General features: G+C 39.6%; 1 protein-coding gene and 1 long non-coding RNA gene across 3 annotated transcripts; both read right to left on the reverse strand.

Moving 5' to 3' along the window:
* Window positions 1-2,416: 2,416 nt before the first annotated feature.
* LOC309505233 lies at window positions 2,417-5,135 on the reverse strand. The gene is made up of 3 exons (XR_014208371.1): window positions 3,256-5,135; window positions 2,922-3,155; window positions 2,417-2,763 (listed from the first exon to the last, which is right to left on the reverse strand). It is a non-coding gene; the product is annotated as an uncharacterized lncRNA (long non-coding RNA).
* Window positions 5,136-7,169: 2,034 nt separating this feature from the next.
* Window positions 7,170-24,166, reverse strand: fbxo38 (F-box protein 38). Of its 2 annotated transcripts, XM_082178534.1 has the most exons (21): window positions 23,791-24,166; window positions 23,334-23,565; window positions 23,067-23,200; window positions 21,306-21,469; window positions 21,041-21,206; window positions 20,666-20,941; window positions 20,385-20,478; window positions 20,163-20,293; window positions 18,614-18,784; window positions 18,289-18,431; window positions 17,836-18,034; window positions 17,115-17,252; window positions 16,841-17,008; window positions 13,290-13,868; window positions 12,016-12,116; window positions 11,795-11,897; window positions 11,541-11,707; window positions 10,560-10,705; window positions 9,892-9,995; window positions 9,498-9,611; window positions 7,170-8,855 (listed from the first exon to the last, which is right to left on the reverse strand). In XM_082178534.1, exons 2-21 carry the CDS (start codon window positions 23,462-23,464, stop codon window positions 8,677-8,679), a joined length of 3,408 nt encoding a protein of 1,135 aa, XP_082034660.1. In that variant the 5' UTR covers window positions 23,465-23,565; window positions 23,791-24,166; the 3' UTR covers window positions 7,170-8,676. The 2 variants fall into 2 exon arrangements, with proteins under 2 accessions (XP_082034660.1, XP_082034659.1); XM_082178533.1 differs by having other exon boundaries at window positions 11,541-11,897.
* Between the last annotated feature and the right edge of the window lie 106 nt (window positions 24,167-24,272).

The raw sequence follows: 24,272 nt of genomic DNA on the forward strand, positions 1-24,272 counted from the left end.
GGTCAGATGAACCGCTCTACAAAGGATACAGCAGGTCATTGGCTCAAAATAGATAAAGAGGACAAGTCTCGATATCATAATATGCAAGTTTATTTTTGTATCCTCTGATGCTTGCATGGTGAAAGCTAGTGCCTAAGCAGTGACCCAGAAATGACAAAAGGGCATTGAACATCACACGCAAATGAGATTTCAAATCTAGGCCTGCACTTCCTTATGGACATTTATACCATTAAACTTCCTTTAGTCAAGCTAAATGTTATAAACATGTTTATTAATCAGAGTCATATCCCCGACGCTGTCCTCTGAATGACCTCTCTGTACTGCAGGAATACCTTGCAGTAGATCACTGTTCCTCGGCCATAGGACAGACTTTGGATTATCTCTACACACTCAAGATTCATTTGCTTTACCTTTACATGCCCTGAAGGAAGAGCGCCAGCCAAGGTGTCTAATTTAACTGGCCTGTCACATCTGGTTGTACTTATGTCCACCAGAGCAGGTTCAGCACATCCTTTAGCACGTAGCCAGGGAGGTAAATGACAAAAGCCATGCGCGCACACATGGCAGGATGTATCAGCAAAGGGAGAACAATTGATTCCCAGTGTCTGACAGCTGGAGCTGTGCTCTATGTTTGATGGAGACCAGTGGGGTGTTCTCATTCTTTACATGTACAAGTCCTGCAGCACTGTTTACATTATATCTGATACCACTGGTTCTTACGGGTTTCTAAGAACAGTGGATTCAAAAGACTAAGACCACTTGTTAAAATACCTTTATTTGCACTGAAGCAGAAGATTAAGTTATCTTACCTGCAGTTAAATGGGTTTACGTAGTCATTCTCACAAATTTGATTGGAGACCTAGAAATAGATTTTTTAAACATTTAATAAAAATGTTAAAAAAAAAATACTTTGAAATTAACCACTATTTTTCCATTATATCATTTTGATGCAACTGAAACTGCAGTGGTTCTCTACCTTTGTGACTCAGAAGAAACCCTTTGGCCAGTTTGACAGTTTTCGAAGGCCTTGTGACTTTTCCAGTTGTTCATGATTAATTGAATAAGGATATATTATATAATAAAAAAATTATATAGGGGGTGGGGTTTCGCCAAAAGTTTGGGGATTTAGAAAGTTAGAAATCACCAATTTAAAATTATGCCACTATCCAGGGTTTTCAAGACTCTGTTGAGGAGCTGAATAATAATAATAATAATAATAATAATAAAAAATTGTTGTTGTTCTACTGTGTGTACACCAGTCAGAGATTGGTAGTATGTGAAAATGTATTGCATCATATTTTATAGCTTTTAAAGTTCACTAAGACACCAAACATAATTTTTCATGGGAGTTTAAAGCACATTATCAAACTGATTTCCCCCCCAGTTCTCAGGGATTAGACTTCAAACCGTTTCATCATACTTCTGTGTATGTGTGTGTTTTGCTATTGGAAAGATCCTGGGTCTCTCAGGCCCCAAACACAACATGGGTTAAGTATTTCTTCATTTTACACCATTACTTTTATTTATTTTAAATGATTACAAATTCTAAAACATTGTGTATTTCCTGATTTGAAGGAAAATGACAGAATTTTAATGTGGTCTAACTTCATTCCCACTGTACATTAATAACAGTCTTTGTTTACAAAAGGACTAGCTTAGCTATACTTCCCTTTTCTATCTGCATGCGCTCTGAAGATGATAAAGCTTTCAGCTTGGAGGAGTTTTTTTCTTTATAAGGCTTTGCCTCTTAACATTTCACCATAGTGCATTAACCCCTAAGGTGTTTGTCCTCCCGTTGAGAATGCATTACGTCACCAACCACTTGTATCTTTTGCCCTTAACCGAGGAAGGAGGAGGAATGTGAGGGGTTGGAAAACAAATAAAGCTAAAAAAAGATCTCTGTGGAGATTAATTAGCTGAAATAGGACTTAGAAAAATATTTTTGACTCAGTGAGACCAGCTGCAACCTGACTGTACTGATTTATGCAATCAATCCATGCAAAGATAATCGATGACTCTCTTGTCTGAAATAGCCTATTTTGAGAGGATTATTTTCCTAACAAGATATAATAGAGTGTATGGTATAGAGTAAGTGGCTCTGGAGTGCCTCAAAGAGAGGAAATGATCTTTAAATGAACTGTGAACATCAACAGGAGACAATTCAAAAAGGCAAGCTGACAAAAAAAACTGTGTGATTCCAGACAGAAGATTAAGATAATGTAATACACACTGTATATGTATGGATATGTATGTATGCGTGTGTGTGTCTGTCTGTCTGTCTGTCTGTCTGTCTGTCTGTCTGTCTATCTATCTATCTATCTATCTATCTATCTATCTATCTATCTATCTATCTATCTATCAATCATAAACTTCAAACTACTTTAAACTTCAAACCACTTTTAACTTCTGAAGCTCCCAAGCAACTCCATAGCAACCAAACTTGAGTACCCTAGCAACCGTTTTGCAAGACTTATATCTCTGTATCAGAACACCGTATAGAGATGAGGTTTGGCTCTTTTGACTCATGCTAGCAAACAGCACTTCCAACATGCTACACATGCTAGCAGTGAATAGCTACATGCTAATAGCGATTAGTTAAGTGCTAAATCATGCCAATATCATGCTAAGAGCTCTATAAAAACTCCATAATAACCATCTGTGACAACTACAAACCACCTAGTAACACCATAGCAACTGCCCAGAATACCTTAGCAACCACCCTGAATGCCCTAGCAACCGCCTAGCAACACCATAGCAACCACCCTGAACACCCTAGCAACCGCCCAGCAAAACCCTAGCAACCACCCAGAACACCATAGCAACCACTCAAAAACCTTAGCAACCGCCTAGCAACACCATAGCAACCACCCAGAATACCCTAGCAACCGCCTAGCAACCACCCAGAACACCATAGCAACCACACAGAACACCCTAGCAACCACCCAGAATACCCTAGCAACCACCTAGCAACACCATAGCAACCACACAGAATACCCAATCAACCGCCTAGCAACACAATATCAACCACCCAGAACACCCTAGCAACCGCCTAGCAACCATCCAGAATACCCCAGCTACCACCTAGAACACCTTAGCAACCCACTAGAAACACCCTAACAACTTTTTAACTTTAAACTACTTTAAACTTCAAACTACTTGAAACTTTAAACTAAATTAAACTTCAAACTACTTTAAACTTCAAACTACTTTAAACTTCAAACTACTTTAAACTTCAAACTACTTTAAACTTCAAACTACTTTAAACTTCAAACTACTTTAAACTTCAAACTTTCTGGTCCAAACTTTCTCAAGCCAACTTAAAGTTTGTCTCGACAAACTTTTTTATCTAGTTTTATTATAAAATTGCAGATTGTGGAAAATATGCAGGCCGATGGCTTGAACAAAACTATATGCCATCGATTAACAACCTCGTAGCTCACGGCAGGTCAGTCTTCAAAGATTTATAAGTTATTGTTAAAAATCAATACCCCTATGAAAAAAAATCTTGAGATTTTTACTTCTGGAACCATGCTTTATCAAAAACAGAAACTTAAGATGAATTAACCAAGACTGACTTCAAGACTGAATTAACCAAAACTGACTAAGACTTCAAGACAAAACATCAACACCAACCACACACTTGTGTTTACTTCCTCGCATGCATGTTTTGCTCAGGACAGCCGAAACTGATTAACATGTGTCCTGCGAGAAAAAGTCTTTCACCACTGAGATTGATTTCTCTAGGTGAAACTGGCTGGATTTTATTCGGAAAGGTTTGGCCAGCCCTTTCAGACAGGAACTGAGTCCTGGAGGGGTTCTGCTCTAACCACAAATCTCTCCTCTTCCTGCTTATACAGTGTTAAGCGACAAATGACCTGAAACATTAAACACCTTCATGGTGTCAGTGACACATTGTAAACAATGTGACAAGACTAAATCCAGAATGGGTCATATACAACAGCAAAGCGTGTAGACAAACTCCCCTCTCTTGCCTTGTGGGTTATTGAACGTAGCCCAGTGTCTGAGTATGGAAATTGATTTTACACGCACACGTCTGCTGTACTGTTGGTATGTAGGACTGCTACACAATAATTGATGACTAACTGAGAAACTGCTATTTTGCTTGTGTAAATGGACACATGCTCTGTGTAAAACACGGCGGAGGCCACCTTAAAAAGAAAAGTAACATTATGAAGGGGCTGGGGACAAGGCATCAGATACTCATAGGTAATCACAGCAATGTAGACATTCAGACAAACAGCACAATTGCGAGCTATACTGCTTTTATGAACTACACAGTTCAGTAAACTTAATATCAAGTACTTGCACTTTAAAGACAATATTGTCAGTCACTTTGTCTTTTTTTTGCTCCGCAACTAAAAGAGTTCCAAATGAAGCCAAAGAGAGCGTCTCTGAGCAACACGGTAGCAGTGTTTCCTTCGAGTGATTCAATGACTCGCACATCTGTGTTTTTGAACGAATTAAGTGAACAATCCAAGGATTTACTATACAACTAAATATATATACAGTGAGGAAAATAAGTATTTGAACACCCTGCTATTTTGCAAGTTCTCCCACTTGGAAATCATGGAGGGGTCTGAAATTGTCATCGTAGGTGCATGTCCACTGTTAGAGACATAATCTAAAAAAAAAAATCCAGAAATCACAATGTATGATTTTTTAACTATTTATTTGTATGATACAGCTGCAAATAAGTATTTGAACACCTGAGAAAATCAATGTTAATATTTGGTACAGTAGCCTTTGTTTGCAATTACAGAGGTCAAACGTTTCCTGTAGTTTTTCACCAGGTTTGCACACACTGCAGGAGGGATTTTGGCCCACTCCTCCACACAGATCTTCTCTAGATCAGTCATGTTTCTGGGCTGTCGCTGAGAAACACGGAGTTTGAGCTCCCTCCAAAGATTCTCTATTGGGTTTAGGTCTGGAGACTGGCTAGGCCACGCCAGAACCTTGATATGCTTCTTACAGAGCCACTCCTTGGTTATCCTGGCTGTGTGCTTCGGGTCATTGTCATGTTGGAAGACCCAGCCTCGACCCATCTTCAATGCTCTAACTGAGGGAAGGAGGTTGTTCCCCAAAATCTCGCAATACATGGCCCTGGTCATCCTCTCCTTAAAGCAGCACTCAGTAGCTTCGGGACTTCTTCGCTGTATTCTCGCTTTTTGCTCGCAGGTTTCTCTCTAGAGCTCCCCCCCACAGCTTCGGAATAGATATTTGACAACACTGTTGTAAAAACTCGTTGGTGATTCTCAGACACCAGAGGCTAGTAGATCAACGACATCAAAGCAGATGGGACGTTCTTTAAAACGTCTTCTTCATTCGGGTTCGGACAGCGTGAGGGAGCGCAATAATGACAGCATTTTAGCAGATTTCTTTTGGCCGTAAAGCAATTGTTTACATCGCGAGACCTGATATCACGCGAGACTTCCTGACGCAGCGGCCGGCGGCCCGCCGGCTCGAAGTTGCAAGTGCGTATTTTCCGCTCACGACCACCAGGGGGGTGCGAAACGACCACCATTCAACCCGAAATAAGTAATATAACCATTCCAATGACTCCGAAGCTGTTCAGTTAAGGTAAAAAAAGTTACTTAGTTCACCTTTAATACAGTGCAGTCGCCCTGTCCCATGTGCAGAAAAACACCCCCAAAGCATGATGCTACCACCCCCATGCTTCACAGTAGGGATGGTGTTCTTGGGATGGTACTCATCATTCTTCTTCCTCCAAACACGTTTAGTGGAATTATGACCAAAAAGTTCTATTTTGGTCTCATCTGACCACATGACTTTCTCCCATGACTCCTCTGGATCATCCAAATGGTCATTGGCAAACTTAAGACGGGCCTTGACATGTGCTGGTTTAAGCAGGGGAACCTTCCGTGCCATGCATGATTTCAAACCATGACGTCTTAGTGTATTACCAACAGTAACCTTGGAAACGGTGGTCCCAGCTCTTTTCAGGTCATTGACCAGCTCCTCCTGTGTAGTTCTGGGCTGATTTCTCACCTTTCTTAGGATCATTGAGACCCCACGAGGTGAGATCTTGCATGGAGCCCCAGTCCGAGGGAGATTGACAGTCATGTTTAGCTTCTTCCATTTTCTAATGATTGCTCCAACAGTGGACCTTTTTTCACCAAGCTGCTTGGCAATTTCCCCGTAGCCCTTTCCAGCCTTGTGGAGGTGTACAATTTTGTCTTTATACAGCTTAATAGTGTCTTTGGACAGCTCTTTGGTCTTGGCCATGTTAGTAGTTGGATTCTTACTGATTGTATGGGGTGGACATGTGTCTTTATGCAGCTAACGACCTCAAACAGGTGCATCTAATTTAGGATAATAAATGGAGTGGAGGTGGACATTTTAAAGGCAGACTAACATGTCTTTGAGGGTCAGAATTCTAGCTGATAGACAGGTGTTCAAATACTTATTTGCAGCTGTATCATACAAATAAATAGTTAAATCATATATTGTGATTTCTGGATTTTTTTTTTTAGATTATGTCTCTCACAGTGGACATGCACCTACGATGACAATTTCAGACCCCTCCATGATTTCCAAGTGGGAGAACTTGCAAAATAGCAGGGTGTTCAAATACTTATTTTCCTCACTGTATATATATATATATATATATATATATATATAGCTCAAGAATTTTAAGCAGCAGAGGAAATAATTGTAGAGATTGCTCATAATAAACAAAGATGGCGTGGACACTTATAGCTCTCTTTATATTTAAAAGTGATCCCAACAATATCATTCCTCTGTGCCGTTTTAGCTATGGTGTCGACATCTCATTGAAAAATTATTAAAACTTTATAATAGTTGTTCTTGGTGTAAACTCACAGAGTGAGTCTTTCTGGAACACGCAAACAGTCAAGCGATACAAGTGTTAATAACTAATCATTCATACCTACAGCATGTTAGGTTATGGAAAAACCTGTAAATATCAAATACATTTAAAATAAGAACATGATGTCATGTCGTGAGTGATTTAGTTGGTCTCAAATTGGTCTAAATGATTAATTAACGAATTGATCAGATTATGAATATTTTTTAAGCAAATAAAATATGTATCTAATACAGTTATATTAGTATACATAAGATATAAACAATATGAGATAAGGTAAATCAAAAATAGTCATGACAGAACGTCTTGGTGAAATATTTATTCTTTTATATAAACATATAAAACAAATCTTGGAAGATCATTTAAATACAGAATATCTGTACACAAACTTTGTACACAAGTTTCTGCAGTGCTCAGTAAGTATGCAGATTCAATCCATGGAATTTCTTGGCTCTTGAAACATGGCAGAGTGAGTCACCCAGAAAAGCACAAAGTAGAGCAGCGAGATGGGGTTTTGTGCATCAATAGCTCCTGGACTTGCAACTCTCTCTTAATTAGACTAGTTTCCCAAACTACTCTTTACGAACACGAGTTGGTGAAATCCATCCTGCACCAAGCAGACAGTTAATACACATTGTGCATTTTATTTTATTTCCATTTGTTGATTTTAAATGTTTAAACAACTATGTAAAGAACTAGGCAAGAAAGAGAAAAGAAACAATCCAGAAACCCATAATGCTGACTATTATCTCTGGTGTAGGTTACAATGCAGGTTAATGGCACAGGGCCATTTTTGAAGATGCTTCACCATATGAAGAGAGCGAGTTTGTGAGAAGGAAATGTGGGTCAAGTCATCTGAAGATGAATAAGGGATATGCCTGGCAACTTTATCCACTGTGCTTCTGATTTAAAACTATTCTACTGGAGTTCCATAAAAATAGTCTGAATAAAGGGAAAAAACAAAAATCACGTGGGCTTAAAATACTCTCAACTTGTCTTTGTTACACAATTTGTCTTTAGCTCTATGAAGACCACAGGAAAGTAAAACGTGGTACATTTATTCACCGATTCTGCCAGGTTCCTCTCATGGGCCAAGAAACATTTAATCTCTGGATTAAACTGACACCAACACTGTTAATAGTGAACACCACACAAGCCAACCTCTACGGGAAAGGTAAGAGGAAAACAAAAATAATAAGAAATTCTAAAAAAATAAATAAAATAAAAAGTCTCTGAAAAGGTATGAGGAGCAAAAAAACTAAAATAAATCTAGAACGATGTTATTGCCTGTAACAGTGCAGATACACACCGGGATATTATGCCAAGTGGCCAAAACACCCTGCCTGGGTTTGAAAAATAAAATAAAATAAATCTACCAAAGACTATCTTTCTGTCTTCACCAAACAAGTGATTTTATATGCCAACTTTTGTGACTCTGCATATCTTTTCCCATGCGCACAACCGTAGCAACAAAGCAACTGCTGACACCATCACCCCACTTTACTGCAAGTGTGCTGCCGCTCCATGGAAGGCTTGCAATTCATCCCTCATGTAATGAACACAAGCAAACCAGCCTGGTGACACCATTACTCTACAGTTCATTAGTCTAGAATGAACTCACAAAAAAGACAATGGCCGATTGAAAGCGATTACTCTTTTGTTTCAAGTCAACTCAGAGATAAAGGCAACTGGAAATGCCTTGGTATTCACCACTGAGGCTTTCTGTTCTCACATAGAGGCTGGCAGAGGGCTGAAGAGCTCTCCACCCTTTCTCCAGCATCTCCAGGCCCTCCAGCTGAGCAGTGATCATTCTAGATGTAGTCGTCATCCACCGGTTCGCCCCGAACGTCACAGTAGTGGATGAAGACGACCACCACACGCTGGAAAACGCCCCTACGTGTCTGCCGTCGCTCTGAGATCTCCTCGCCGATCGTCTCCATGCAGATGTCGGCCGAGAGCTGCCCCTTACGCCGTGGCGCATAGATAGTAGCTGACGGAAAGGAACATTTCAGAGTGGGAGAGAGTGAGTTAGATGTTTATACTGTGATTTTTCTTTTTTTTTTTAAACGAGGGACTACTTTTAAAACTGAGGGACATATTAGAAGGAAAAGTGGGAAAACTGGAATAAATATACACCACTGTTCAAAATTTGGCGTCAGTACAAATGTTATTTTGAACTATATTCATCGAAGAATTCTGAGAAAAAGTATTAAAAGATTTAACATAAAAAATATATTAAGCAGTGTTTTCAACATTGATAATCAGAAATGTTTCTTGAGCAGCAAATTAGCATATTAGAATGATTCTTAAGGATCATGTGACACTAAAGACTGGAGTAGTAATGCTGAAAATTCAGCTTTGCCTTCACATGTATAAATTACATTTTAAAATATATTAAAACAGAAATGATATATTTTAGTTTTTGATCCAATAAATGCAGCCTTGGTGAGCATAAGAAAGATTCTAAACAGTGGATGGGTAATAAAAAAAAGGGGGAAAAAGTATGGTTGAACAAAGATCAAAGCTAAACAGCTGTGCCATAGCTAGGATTCATCAGCATTTGAATCATTGTTTTGTGATGAATAATAACACCTGAACTTCAATATTTTATCATGGACAGTGTGTTACTTACTGCTTTCATCATCCTCAAAGTCGTATCGAGCAAAACTGTTGGGCTCTGCTGTGCGTAAAGAGCGAAGCCACGGGAAATCTGTGATCATTGAGTACGGCGCCCCATCTACTACTCCTAAAGCACAGGGAGTGTGGGAAAGCCATTAATTTTTTATTCCTTTAAAACTGAAAGGGATCTTGTAAACATTTACGGACCGATTCAACATTATGGAAGCCAGCTAACTTTCTCATCTATTAAGATAATTATTAGCTTTATGTAACGGATGTAAGTGCAATTGTAAATATCTCTCTCTCTCACACACACACACACACACACACAACTATAACTGTGTTTCCAGAGGAAGCGAGGGGAACTTGGAGCTAGTCTCAAAGGACTCTGATCTGTTTCCTCTCACCCTCTAATGTGTAGATGTCTCGGCCCCAGGGATAGCTGGGAAACTTCTTTACATCCTCTTCCGTCCGTGTGGCCTCCGGAAAGAATTCATACTTGATGAGTTCTCTTGTAAAGGACAAAAACACAGATTGGTGAGCTTTTGGGTATACCATGATAAGAAAATATTGCCATCTGGTGGACAAAGAAGGGGCCAGTTGCATAAACTGCTAAGACCAGTCTTACAAGTTAGTGATCAAATTTTTTCCCTTTAAGACTGTTCACAACTGTTTTAAGTCAGTTACATAAAAACTAAGATTGGTCTAATTTGATGCTAAAAAGTAAGACTGATTTCCCCTTGACTACCCGCTAGTTGGTCGTACTAGTACTTAAGTCACAGTCTTAACATAATGGCTATGTTTATGCAACTGGCCCCCGGGGAATCAAATGAACCATTTGGAAAGTCAGCTTAATTTTTGCAGAATCAAATTGTAATGAAACAAGTCACAAAAAAATGACACAGTATTATTACTAGTTATAAAGATGATACACACAAAACAAAGATTTTATTCTTGGTCTATAATAATCTGCTGAAACTAAAATATTCTTACTTCTGATGCAAAACAGTGATAAAAAACAGTTTTATGAAGTCTTAGTTTTACCAGTACTGTATGGATAATGTAGTCCACTCACTGGCTAATGTTGGCAATGGTGTCCATCCAGCTACGTACGCGCACCTTGTTCCTAACATTGGGAGGGTTGCTGAACTCATGGATAATAGCAATATGGTATGGGTACGGACCGCTGAAGAGCTTTTTCTCCAGAGCCAGAGAATCAATCTGGAGATGAATTTTGAAAAGTACATAAGAGTAACATATTGTGCTTTAAAGGGATAGTTCACCTAAAAACAATAACTACCTCATGATTTACTCACCCTCAAGCCATTCTAGGTGTATATGACTTCATCAGAGATATATAAAAAAAATGTCCCGGCTCTTCCAAGCTTTATAATGGCAATGAATGGAGGATGAAATTTTGAAGCCCAAAAAAGTGCATCCATCCATCATAAACGTACTCCACATGGCTCCGGGTGGTTAATAAAGGCCTTCTGAAGTGAAGCCCAGCGTTTGTGTAAGGAAAATATCCATATTTAAAACTTTATAAACTAAAATTGCCAATTATAAAGCTTGGAAGAGCCAGGACATTTTTTAATATATCTCTGATTGTATTCATCTGAAAGAAGAAAGTCATATACAACTAGAATGGCTTGAGGGTGAGTACATCATGGAGTAATTTTCATTTCTGGGTGAAAATCCTCTTAAATACCCTTTAAAGGGCTTACAAAATAGATATAATGTAACACTATAAAGTAATCCAAATCAGAAGTTGGCTGGAAAATCGTTACATACAGTGCGAAAAATTACCATTTTACATTACAGTAATACAGTCAAAAACACTAAAATTGTTGATCCTTCAGAAATCATTTTAATATGCTGATTTACTGCTCAAGAAACATTTTTTTAAGGATTTTTGCCAAATACAAAATTCAAACCAACAGCATTTATTTGAAATAGAAATCATTTGTAACATTCTAACTTTTTTACTGTTACTTTGAATCAATTTAATGCATCCTTGCTTTCTTTACTGTCATGGCAACCTAAGAACAACACTGACCTGCTGCATAGGCCTCATGTAGATGATGCGGTTTCTCTCTGCGGGCATCCGTAAGATCTGGTCAAGCACCTGCTCCATATCCAACTTCTTACATTGTGCGTAGTCAAAGCGGTTCACTATGGGGGCACTTTCCACCATCAAGTGTTTTAGCACCCTACAGCGTGTCGCTTGGGAAGAAAGAATCAAATTACGCATGAGGATCTGATACAGTTTGACATGTATGTCGATGTCAACGTATTTTGTTAGAAACTCACCATGGACAAACATCATTTTGGGGCACTCCTTAAGGACCAGGTCTGTGATGCCACAGTTTGTAAGTGTGATTCCCACCAGGTTTTTGGATTTAAGGCTGAGCACCTGTATGATGTGAAAAATAAATGTGTTTTGCACATACAGAGTGGCCCCAAATATATACAGAACAGACTCTTGGACACTTGTGTTCTGCATTAAGGAAACGTATAGTTATATAACCCACCTGCACATGGTCGTCTTCAGTTACAGGGTCACTGGTGCTGGTGGACTTGTCTGCCATACGTTTTCTCTTTACTGCAGTCCGAGGCTTTGCTTTGGGCAGTTCTGGACAGACGAACAAGTGGTGAGGAATAGTGGAAATGAACTGCAAGTCTTACTGATGGACTAACTATTTTGCATATCATGGGCAACATAGCAATATAAATTAGCCTTGTGTTGTTTTAAACTTGCAGGACTTGCATGGATCAACCAATTCACTGAACAGATTCGACTCAAAAGAATGACTCATTCATGAACTGGACATTGAGGGGTGTCAAGATTCTCGGTTCACATGAACACCACTTTTATGGTGGGCTTTCAAAACTTGATCAAAGGTTGAGTAAGTGATTCACTTTTTAAATAAAATTTTTACAGAAATATTCATCTAAAAAGAGAAATTATATGCATTTTTACATACATTACCATTCATATACTACCGTTGGGGTCAGTAAGATTATTTTAAGAAAGAAATAATAATTTCATTCATCAAGGACGCATCAAGGACGTAGTCTTCTGGGTTGTACGTCAGAACGTAGGCTCACTATTGGCAGACGCTGGTCATGTGTGTGATGCGTGAGCCTACGTGGTGATGGACAACACAGAAGCGCTGCGCTGTTACACAAATTCACTCAGGCACACAAAGAAGAAAATTAATAGTGGAATAAAGTCGTTATTTTTGTTTGTTTTTTTGTGCACAAAAAGTATTCTTGTCGCTTGATAAACTTATGGGTCCGCCACTGTAGTCACTTGGACTATTTTAACGATGCCTTTACTAACTTTTCTGTGCCAGCAAGTTTCGATCCCATAGAAGCCTATGGAGGAGTGAGACAGCTCTCAGATATAATCAAAAATATCTTAATTTGATAACGAAAGTCTTACGGGGTTGGAACAACATTAGGGTGAGTAATTACTGACGAAATTTTCATTTTGGGGTGAACTAACCCTTTAAAACTCTAGTTTCTTACATGTGCCCTTCTTCTCAGCACTGTAGGTTCACTAGGAGTCAAAACAGTGGTGCCACTTTATCTGAATGTCATGAACACATGGAGATATACTGCAGTATAGTTGCCAATATAGACTGGCAGTGGAGAAATCCAGACCCCCAGCATTCCTCCATCTGCTTTTATGCTATGCACAAATGGCACACCCGAGGGACAGCCTTTGCCCAACTGTGCTTTTTTCCATTGCTCAATAGATTCTCTGATGTCCCACTGTGAGGAACCTCTGCTCTGGTCTTACCTGACTCACAAACCAAGGGCACAGAGGAAAGTCTGCTGCGGGCACGAGTGACGGGTCTCCTGGGGAACTCGTCTGTAGGGCTTCTGTGTGACGAGCCTTGCTGGTGACTTGCAGTCCTCTCACTATGCCCTTCATATGAGCTGTGTGTCCTGGGTGGAGCGTTGGAGTGACTGTTCTCCATCTCATCTTCCCCTGCTCTCTGCTCTGGGCTGTGACGTTCTGGTCTGTGGTTCTCGTCCCCCGCTGGCAGGCCGTGGCCACTACGAGTCCTGTTTTCAGAGCCGGGACGTGACCTGCTGCACGTGCAGCGAGTCCTTACCATGTCATCGTCCCCTCTACCCGCCTCACCCTGGTCGTCCTGATTGGCCGAGTCTTCCCTCCAGCGGATGGAGCAAACACAGCTGCCGGCAGCGTAGCCTTGCCCAGTTCCACTGTTTCTGTCTCTGGCCCCACGCTCAGCCGTCTCAGTGGCCGCCTTCATGTCAGCCTTGATCTGCTCGCTGGTTACCTGGCAGCCTTTCTCACAGCTGAACTCTTGAGGGTGCGGTCCACGTCTACGCAGCGGAGTTTTCCCTTTACCTGCCAGAATACAGCAGAACAATCATATCAGCATAATTAGCCATCAAGATGAGATTTGTTCAGCGCAGACTTTTCTTGTTTCTTAGGGTGTTTTTACACTAGAACTTTTGCTAGTTCATTTGTTTACACCTGGTATTAAAATGCGTTTTGGTCGATCGAAAACAAGTAGATGAGGGAGACATACCAGTTTACACCTGGTATTTTTATCCATCTCTTTTGTCCACTTTCAACCACTTCTGTCCTGATTTCATCGAGGGGAGGGTATAAATGTATGTTTTTTTCAGATTTCTTTCTAATGGACAAAATAAGATTGCGCAATTTACACATTTACGCGCCCGGAGACGTCGGAAAAACACACGGAAGGCATCAGCTTTAGTTTCTCTGATAGCTGCAAGAAATCAGGAATGGTGAGAAAATATTGTGCTTGGTCGTTTTTCGTCTTCAAACCAAACATGGGTCTCCAGCCAACAAAGTTTAAATCCCGTGTGGCTAACGTGCTTCCCATAATGTTTACGCATTACATCAGTAGGAAGGGAGTAGGCGTTTGTCTTTTGTGGCTGTTCGAACGCTTTCGACCACATGACTACACTACGAAAGCAATTGAGTTGAATGCAATCTGGTTTTCGACTACCTCTGCAAGTGGTCAAAAGTGGACAAACTCAAAACGTTTGAGACCCCGTTTACACCTGTATTTAGCGTCCACTTGTGGGGATGGGCATTCGATTAAATTTTCTTAGTCGATCGTCGGGAGAATTAACGATCGACTATCGATTAATCATTAATATTTTTATATTGAAATTCATTATTTCTTTAACTTTTTATAAATTAAAAATGCAATGAAAATACAAAAATACAGTTTGTTTGTCCTAGGTGAGATCTTTATTACAAGATCAACTTGTGGCAGTGAAACTGGACGTTCGGTAGACTTGAAGATTCCTGCGGTGCTCTAAACCAGCGGAACCTGCAGCTGCGAGCCGGCGTTCTTAAACAGAGACCCATGGCCACTTCATCTGTTTTCTGTGATCGGATAGCTATCCGGTCGTGAAAAGACCCAATCTAAATGCCCTCCGAAACGCATTCGAGACGGATTTAAATCCGATCGTTCAAACCACTTCAGGAGGAGATCTGAGACGCATTCCAGACGAAACTGGACAAGAGTAAATGCATCTGGTTGTTGAAACCACATATGTAAATTTGACTTATCCCAAAAATGATAAGAAATAAACGTGTGAGAGCGTGTTATAGGCTATATGTCATGTTATATCCAGATATGACGACGCTAGCTGCTACTTCAATACGCATCACCACAGACGAGCATCTATTCATCAAGCCAACGTGCAAACTATCGCAAATCAAAGTGAAAGTCATTCATCAACACACAATCATCTTCATTAAAAGTAAAGAACCGAAATGATCTTACCAGAGCTGTTGCCGCAATATCTTGTTGCGGTCTTTGATTTAGAAATTTTCGCTGATGATCAATAAAATGCAGCTCATATCAGTTGCTTTCGATGACGTGCAACAATTTAAATATGCATATAGCGCGGGAATTCAAGATCGGATTTATATCCGTTTTGCAAAAACACATTTATGCGACCAGGTGTAAATGGAATCGTTTTGATAAATCAGATAGCTATCCGATCTGAGAAAACGCATGAAGTTCCCATAGAACTTCTGCACCAGTCTACTGATTTCTGTTGAGAAAGATAAGCATGTTGACATGATCTGGGATCAGACGCGACCGCAACCTGATGACAGCCAGTCCAGCCGCCGAAAACACCCGCTCTGAGGGGACTGACGTTGCCGGGATGCACAGGTACCTCCGCGCTAAAATGAATTCCATTGCTTCAAGACTCACACTACGCAACGCAACCTGCATTAGTTTAATCGATAACAAATAAACGTGATCGACGAAATTCTTAACGATCAATTATCGATCGTCGATTAATCATGCCCATCCCATCCGATCGACCAAAACACATCTTAATACCAGGTGTAAACAGGGCCTCAGGATCCTTCAGACTGTCTGTTCATTAAACAGGGCAATACAGGAGGACAGCACTTAGTCAAACTGGACTATGTTCCTCGCAGCTGAGAACTAACTGCTGTTTATTGATAATTCTTCCTTTTTAAAATTTTATTTAGGTCATATCACATTTATTTGTATAGCGCTTTATACAGTACAGGTGGTTTCTGAGCAGCTTCACAGAAATAAAGAGGAAAATAAAGCCCCTTTCACACAGAGATTCCGGAAAATACACGGATAATGTGTCCCGGGATCGTTTGATTTTGGTTCATTCACACTGCCAGTGATTTTCCGGAATCTGTGAGTGCATTCACACACATCCCGTTAAGACGTGACGTCAGGATGTGACGTGTAACGTACGCGTCGAAAACATGTTGCGATCTCAGCTTCAGCGCGAATAGCAAGGAGCTCCCTGGTCTCTGCTTCATTCCAGTTTGCAGAAATTTTTTCGTTCTTTCTTTGTTGATGACGAACACAAACCTTCTTCTAAGAGCAACAGAGTCGCACGATAACTACGTCATTGTGATGGCACGTGTGTCACACACACCCGTTACGGCATTGGTCCTGGCTTTTGTTCACACAAGGTGCATTCTGGGACTGATCCCGGCAATGTTACTAGGTCCCCATCCCGGCATCGATCCCGGCATCAATCCCGGGACGTGTTTGCGTTCACACAGAAGGCACTCTAGCAATTTTACGGCCAATTTCCCGGGATCAACATGCTGTGTGAAAGGGGCTTAACATTATTGCAAAGTTCATAAATTATGAAATTACTTCAAAGGCAACTCTACACAATAAAAGTGTCATTAACCTGCTCAACTCAGTTCAAGTTTTTGTTCAAAAATATTGAAACGCTTTTTTACTCCACATGTTGGAATAATGTGATTGAAATGATTTTGTACTATGAACCGCTGCAGTGGCTATGAGGACTTTAAATGTTAACTACCATGTGGAGTCACAGCTGTGCTGCTCTTCCCCTGGGCTTCTGTCTCAGGGTACTGGCCTTGAGAGCGGGCGGCAGCTGCCGTCCTGATTGGACTGTACTCGTCCTCACTGTCTGAGTCAGAAACCACCACCGACTGCTTCTTCACTGCGGTTTGAACTCCGCTAGGGCCTAAATTAAATCATAATAAAGAGAAAGCAAAACAAAAAAAGTATATTATTGGTTAATTATTAAATGTAACCTATCTGTTAAAATTATTTACAGTGTTTCTTCAGACCTGCTTGTTCCTCATCCTGTTCAAGCGAAGGATTAGTAGTCTGGCTGGAACCCTGGGTCTCTTCCTCTTGATTGACGGCCACAAGAACCGGCTCAGGCTCCATGTTGTCTGCCACCATGCCCTCCACATTGGGAATCTCTGATTAAAGTCAGAAAAGTCAATTCAAACCTTTCAACAAGCAAAAAACCCTAGAGGTTCAAAAGTTTGCAGTCAGTAAGATTTTTATAATATTTTTGAAAGAAGTCTCTTATACTCAATAAGGCTGCATTCATTTGATCAAGAATACAGTAAAAACAGTGACATTTTAAAATGTTCAAATAGAAAAATTTGTTGTAATATTTCACAATGTAATTTATTTCTGTGATGGCAAAGCAAAATTTTCAGCATCATTACTCCAGTCTTCAGTCACATGATCCTTCAGAAATCATTCTAATATGCTGATTTGGTGCCGTAACATTTCTTATTATTACTGTGGATGCTGAAAACAGTTTTCTGCTTAATATTTTTGTGGAAACCATTAAACATTTTTGTCAGGATTCTTTGATGACTAGAAAGTTAAAAAGAACCGCATTTATTTTTAAATAGAGTTCTTTGTAACATTATAAATGTCTTTACTGTCAATTATAATAAACTTAATGCATCCCTGCTGAATGAAAGTGTTAATTTCTGTATAAAAAACAAACACTTTCAGACCCCAACATTTTTTGAACGGTATACGTACCCTCTGGGCCATGGTGGTTTTGCTGAGGCACATCTTCAACCTGGTTGTTGTTGTTATTTGGTGGAATGTTTGCATCATTATTGTTCTGGTGATTATTGTTGTTATTGTTGTCATTATCATTGTTGGAATTCTGATTGCTGACCAGGGCAGATGATACCCCGATACCCGTGCCCGCACTGAGCCCCACACGGGCACAGCCCTGCAGTAAACAAATGAAATGAATATGACTCACAACATTTCAACTCCTATAGCATTGTCGATATTAATTTAGCTATATTCATTCACATTGTAATTTCTTTACCGTTCAAAAGTACACATATTGTGATCAGCTGAGGTTCATCTCGGTGGAAAGACCTTGAACTGTCGGTTTACCACAAATGGTAATGATATCCAAATGATAGTATATCAAAGCATACCACTGTCAACTCGATTTTCATGGGCTCCCATGCTCACCTTGGGAGGTTCACGAAACATCTGATCCAGAGAGATGAATTCCAGGCTGGGAAGCATTTCGATGAACTGACTGAACGACTCCAGCTTGATAGCATGACAGCGCACCAGAGTGAGGTCCACCAACCGACTCCAGCGCGAATGGTCTTTAACAAAGAGCGGCTTCTCAGTCAGATTAAAAAACGAATACTGAAATATGCTTAAAATCAACTGTAAAGTTGTGGACTTTCTAGATATTGTTGATAGAAATGGTACATTTTAAATAAAATAGTTTGAGTTCCATCATTAGCTCAGGAAATACATAAATAAATGATGGTGAATCCATTACCTGTGATCCAGTTGTGTGGGTTGTGAAGATGTGGACAGTTATAAATGACCAAATACTTGATGGAGGTGAACACTTCATTAACAGCCTTCATTCCAATGTCTGTGATGATTCCTGGATTTTCGATCACATCAGCAAGACCGTATTTGACTAACTCAGCATGGCTCATGTTACCTGTGTGAAACATGTTTTATTGCAGGTAACTGAAGGGTTAGTTCCCACAAAAATGAAAATGCTGGTATCATTTACTTTGTCGTTCCAAATCCGTAATACTTTCATCATTTTCGAAACACGAATGAAGATATTTTTAATGAAACCTGACATATTTCTCTCCCTCTGTTGAAAGACTATAAACTTTTTGAAACATCAATGTTTTGGTGAAATGAAGACATCATAAAATTAATCCATATGAATCATGCAGTTTAATCCAATTCTTCTGAAGAGACATGATCACTTTATATGATAAACAGATTTCATTTGAGGCATACATCATTTCATTTGAGGCATTGATAAACATAAATACACAGAACATCAAATTTGGTCAACAGATACTTAAACATGCTTGCTTGACAATTGTATGATGTCTTTATGAACTTTTTGATGCTTGAAGGTTTTGGTCAAATGGACTTTCAATGGAGGAACATACAGAACATCTCTCGGGTTTCCTTTAAAAACATTTATTTGTGTTTTGAAGGTGAATGAAAGTCTTGCGAGTTTGGAACGACATGATGGTGTGATGACAGAATGCACATTTTGGGCTGAAATACCCCTTTAAAGATGGCAAGAGATAACTTCAAAGTAATATAATCCAATAATTATACTTATAAACAGGGCTGTAGGAAGGGTTTTATAATCACTAAGGTTAGGTTAGTTAGGGGGGTTAGTTCTACATATGTGCATTTCAAGACATTTAAAGGCAAAACAATTGGATAACAATAGCTTTTAAACTATGCCAGTGGGCAGTATATTATTAGTCAATACCTGATCTCTCCTAATCTCCATCACTCTTTTTTCTCTCTCAAGTCTCCTTATCTTGCCCTGTCTCTTCCCCTCCTAAAGCTGAGCTTTGAATAATAGTCTTTTCATTTTAGTCTGTCACTGAAGAGAGTAAACATAGGGTTAACTGATATCCATGTTTTAGGAATCATTTTCTTAGAAAAGTTATTTTACTGAAGGCTACCAGGAAAGCTAGGTAACTAAGATTATTCAATTCATTCACAATATGTACACATTCATTATTACTCTTATATTACCCTATATGATGAAAACGGCTTTGTTAATGTTTCTTGTCCTCTCACATTGACAGTTGCACATTTTTTACATTAAATGACTCTCAGGCTTATTTTCAATTTTAAAAAAAATGGTGAAATTAGACAAAAGTTTATTAGTTTGCCTGAGTGACCTCATAGCTGGCTAGGGCCATGCTTATAAAGACATAAGCTAAAAGTCATACTTTGACAATTTTACATCCAAACTGTTTACAGTAACATCTGCATCCATGATGCTCCTGACAGCAAGATGTGATCATTCACATTATATAACAATGACTTACATTGCAACAGAAATTCATCAACATATCCGAGGTGCAAAGTCTCAAACTGGGGGAACTCCAGTTCTGCCATCTTCAGTGCAGAGAACACCCCATCTTTGGTTAAAGAAGGCTGGATTCGAACTTCATGCAACCTGTACAACCAAAGTCGATTCTGTCATTGTCTCTAATGCTATACAAAAGTCAGTGTAAGTTAATAATGTTCTTTAAACATTATAGATTTACCTGCGTGCAGCAGTGATGATGAGGTAGCCCAGATCCACTTCAAGTGCATTTTTACAGGCACCAAAAACAATTGTGTGCAAATTACGAAACCCTCCTAGAAGAGATGTACATTAGACAAAATGGCACAGTCCTAGAACGTTCTTTTAGTAGTGGACACTGCATACTCATTTCTTGCTCAAGATATGTGGACAATGAGAAATATTTTACAATACAGCAATATATTATTCAGTAATTTTAATATGCCTCCTATTTATGAGGAGCTGGCAAAATTGTGTGGTTACCTGACCTCCAGCTATCCTCCACCACATGCTGAATCAGTCCCCCTAAGAAGGGCACCCTCACCAGCTCCAGCTGCTCCAAGTTGCGGGCGGAGGCCAGACCAGTGACAAGAGGCACATACTTAAGAGAATTGGTGGGACCGGCGCAGTTCCTCATGACGAACGTACGCAAGTTCACACAGAGAAAGTCTTTGAAGGGCTGAGGCTTAGTGAGGCGCACCCACTTCAGGTACAGATGTCTGAGCATGGACAGACAGGGGATCTCTGGCACATTGACACCTATAGGAAAGTTCAAACAGAAAGGTTTGAGACAAAATTTGACCAAGCTGACACATGATAGGACAAAGGTTTGCACAATGGGGGCAATCTGAAACTCACCAACAAGATGGAGGGTCTGGATTTTAGCAGCAGCTGGAATGGTAAGTTTGTTCTCTGAAGGAATAGGAAAGGCCCCGTTACGGTTCCTAAACTTCCCTAAAATGTGAACCTGAGGCATGTAGTTCCATACGGCCTCCACCAGCTCCAAATGGGATGTCTCAACTCCCTATAAGTGCAGATATTGTTATAATTTTCTACTGTAGTAGAAAACAGACACTTCCATTTCCATAAACTGAAATGACAATTATCTCTAACATGAACTCACTATAAGGTTGGGACAGGCCTGTAGAGCCTCCAAAACACCAGGAATACTGAAGGCCTCATAACCTCTGACCCTCCTTCTCTCTAGGTAACGTGGATGAAGACCATACAGCTGCTCCAAGTCAGGCATCTTCTTCATCAGCATGAGGAAACTGGAGTCTGTGAAACCTAAGTTACAGACACATGACAGTTCAAACAATAGCAATAAGGAATGACAATGAAATGACAATAAGTATTACATTTCATGGCTTTAGGACTATTAAAACTTCTTTAGGACTTCTTGGATTCCCACCAGACTTGCGTTCGAAATCGTGTACTAATCTGAGTAGGTACTACATTTGAATTTGAATTTACTTCACTACCGTTAAAAAAAGTACACTCCGTATAGTATGAATATGGGTAGTATGAATGACATTCGGATGTACTACATCCACAATGTTATTTTACTGTCACATGACCAACCACCGTCAGTTGAGTCGCTTCACTGTCATTCATAAATCTTCATGGGACAGTAAAGTGTCCATCGAATGCACACTTCAGAATCTCAATGGAAGTAGTAGGTCATCCTGGGACTTTTTGCCTACTTTTTCAAATACTTTGTATTCCGACATACTAATCTTTTGCTGCATACAATATAGCAGGGAAGTATTTGATTTCGGACGCAGCGTTGGCCTACCATTCAAAACAAGGAAGCTTTAAATAATACATATAGCAAAAGACCAATATATCTGCCAGGTCTATTAATTGGCCAACCTGAACTCATGTCTGGCATTGGCTGATAATCAATCTGACTAACATAAGTTTCTCATTATATCAATTCCAAAACTCAATATTTACTCAATTTTAGTGAACTGAATAAATGTTGTAAATATTAAAATGATTTATTTTATACATACATTTTTATAATTAAATTAATGCTATACTGGTAATACACACAACCATTCAAAAGTTTGCGGTCAGACTTTTTTTGAAATTAATACTTTTATTCAGCAATGGACATTCAGTTTATTAAAAAATGTCAGTAAATACATTTAAAATGTTTCAAAATATTTATATTTCAAATGAATGCTGCTCTGTAGAAATTTATATTCACCAAAGAATTATGAAAAAATAAATAATCACGGTTTCCAGAAACATATTAAGCAGCACAACTGTTTTCAACATTGGCAATAATAAGAAATATTGCATGAGCACCAAATCAGCATATTAGAATGATTTCTGAAGGATCATGTGACAATGACGACTGCAGGAGTATTCAGCTTTGCAATCACAGGAATAAATTACATTTTTAAATATTTTAAAATAGATATCAGTTATTTTAAATTGTAATAATTGTTCCACAATATCACTGTTTTACTGTATTTTTGATCAACAATGCAGCCTTAGAGAGCATAAGAGTCTTCTTACGGAGCACAAACCTTTGAACGATAGTGTATTTTATTATTTTGGCATTACATCAGCCACTGACCATCTAGCTCTCTAGATATCAACATCAACCACTAAATTTAAGAAGGCTATGGTAAAACATGTTAAACTGAGCTGAGAGTAGTACACTAAAAGCCTAATAAAAGATTTTAATACATAAACATGCAGGGTAGAGGGATGTGAACTCTTTCAAATCTGCCAGAAACCTGCTGAGTGGATCAGTGTTTGTAAAGGAGTATGATACTTAATTATGGACTAAACGTTTATTCCAGGTTTAGTTATAACCAGATCTCACTAGTGAAATATGACACAGAGCAGGAGCATCACGAGTACCATCTACCTGAGGGCATGTACTCCCACCACCGGCTGGCACAAAGGTCCACCACCTTCACCACCCGCAAGTACAGAGTCACCGCTTCCCGCAGTTTCCGTGAAAGACACTCCATACACATTATGTCCTGCATGGGTAAGTATCTGAGGGGAGATAAACTTATGCATCATAATTAGCAGTTAGGAGAACAGATGGATGGATGGTAATAGCATTGCTTATACGGTAGAGCTAACTATTGTACTAACTAGTGGTGGGGTGTTGGGGTGCTGTACTGACCGGAATATGTGGCAGAGCACCTCATGTGAGAGCTCGTTGATGTAGTCTTTGGGTTCCTCATGCCCAAGAGAGCTAAAAGTTCCTACCCCCAAACTATGAGTCCTGGTGACCTTCCGCCGTGGGCCCATCATGTCCAGGACAGTGAGATATCCACCAAGGGACGGTAATAAGCTCACTCCCTCTGTCCTGATCCTCTTGTTTGAGGCATCAACACACAATCATCACTCAACTCCTGTGTAAAGAATAAATACAGCAGTAAACATCTATGAGACAAAGAACGAGGGTGTCACTTTCACATTACATATAAATCCATATAAACTATCATAATCCAAAAACAATCCTTTTCATGGCTGTCAAAACAAAACAGAACAACAGCTCAAAGAGGTAAAAACAGAAGAAAAGCTCCATGACTCATCAAACAATGGACAATCTACAACAGACTGGCTGTAACACTCACAGCAGACTAGCAGGAGCTATGTTATGATCTTAACAGCGGTTGTTGAGAGGCATCATGGCCCAAATGGAGAAGAGTTGAGCCGTTCAGTGATCAGCAGCATGTGGAGAGATGATGCTGCTGCTGTTTGAGGTTATGGTCACCAGCTCTAGCTAGCAATCAGCTGTTAGCAACCTCACCACTGTTTATAAGGATGTAGACCTAACAGTGCTGCAACAAGACTTTTAAAGCGAAGCGTTCAGCAGAAACTGGTCTATTTATCTCTTCTTATTTTCAGCCAAGCTCATAAGTGAGATTTGTGGCCAGTTTGAGGGTGAGCAGCCAGCAGCAGCTGTCTATCTGATTCCGCGTTCAGTAGCGATGTGAAGCCAGCGTTAGCCTTCCAAACACAAACAGGAAGTTCAGTTAATTTTTTTTTTTTTTTTTTTTTTTTTTTTACAAAATAAAAGACGCAAATAATTGGTAAATGGATTTAATATATTACT

Source organism: Leuciscus leuciscus (genome assembly GCF_965113295.1).
Source record: "Leuciscus leuciscus genome assembly, chromosome: 8".
In the NCBI taxonomy this organism is placed as follows: Eukaryota; Metazoa; Chordata; class Actinopteri; order Cypriniformes; family Leuciscidae; genus Leuciscus; species Leuciscus leuciscus.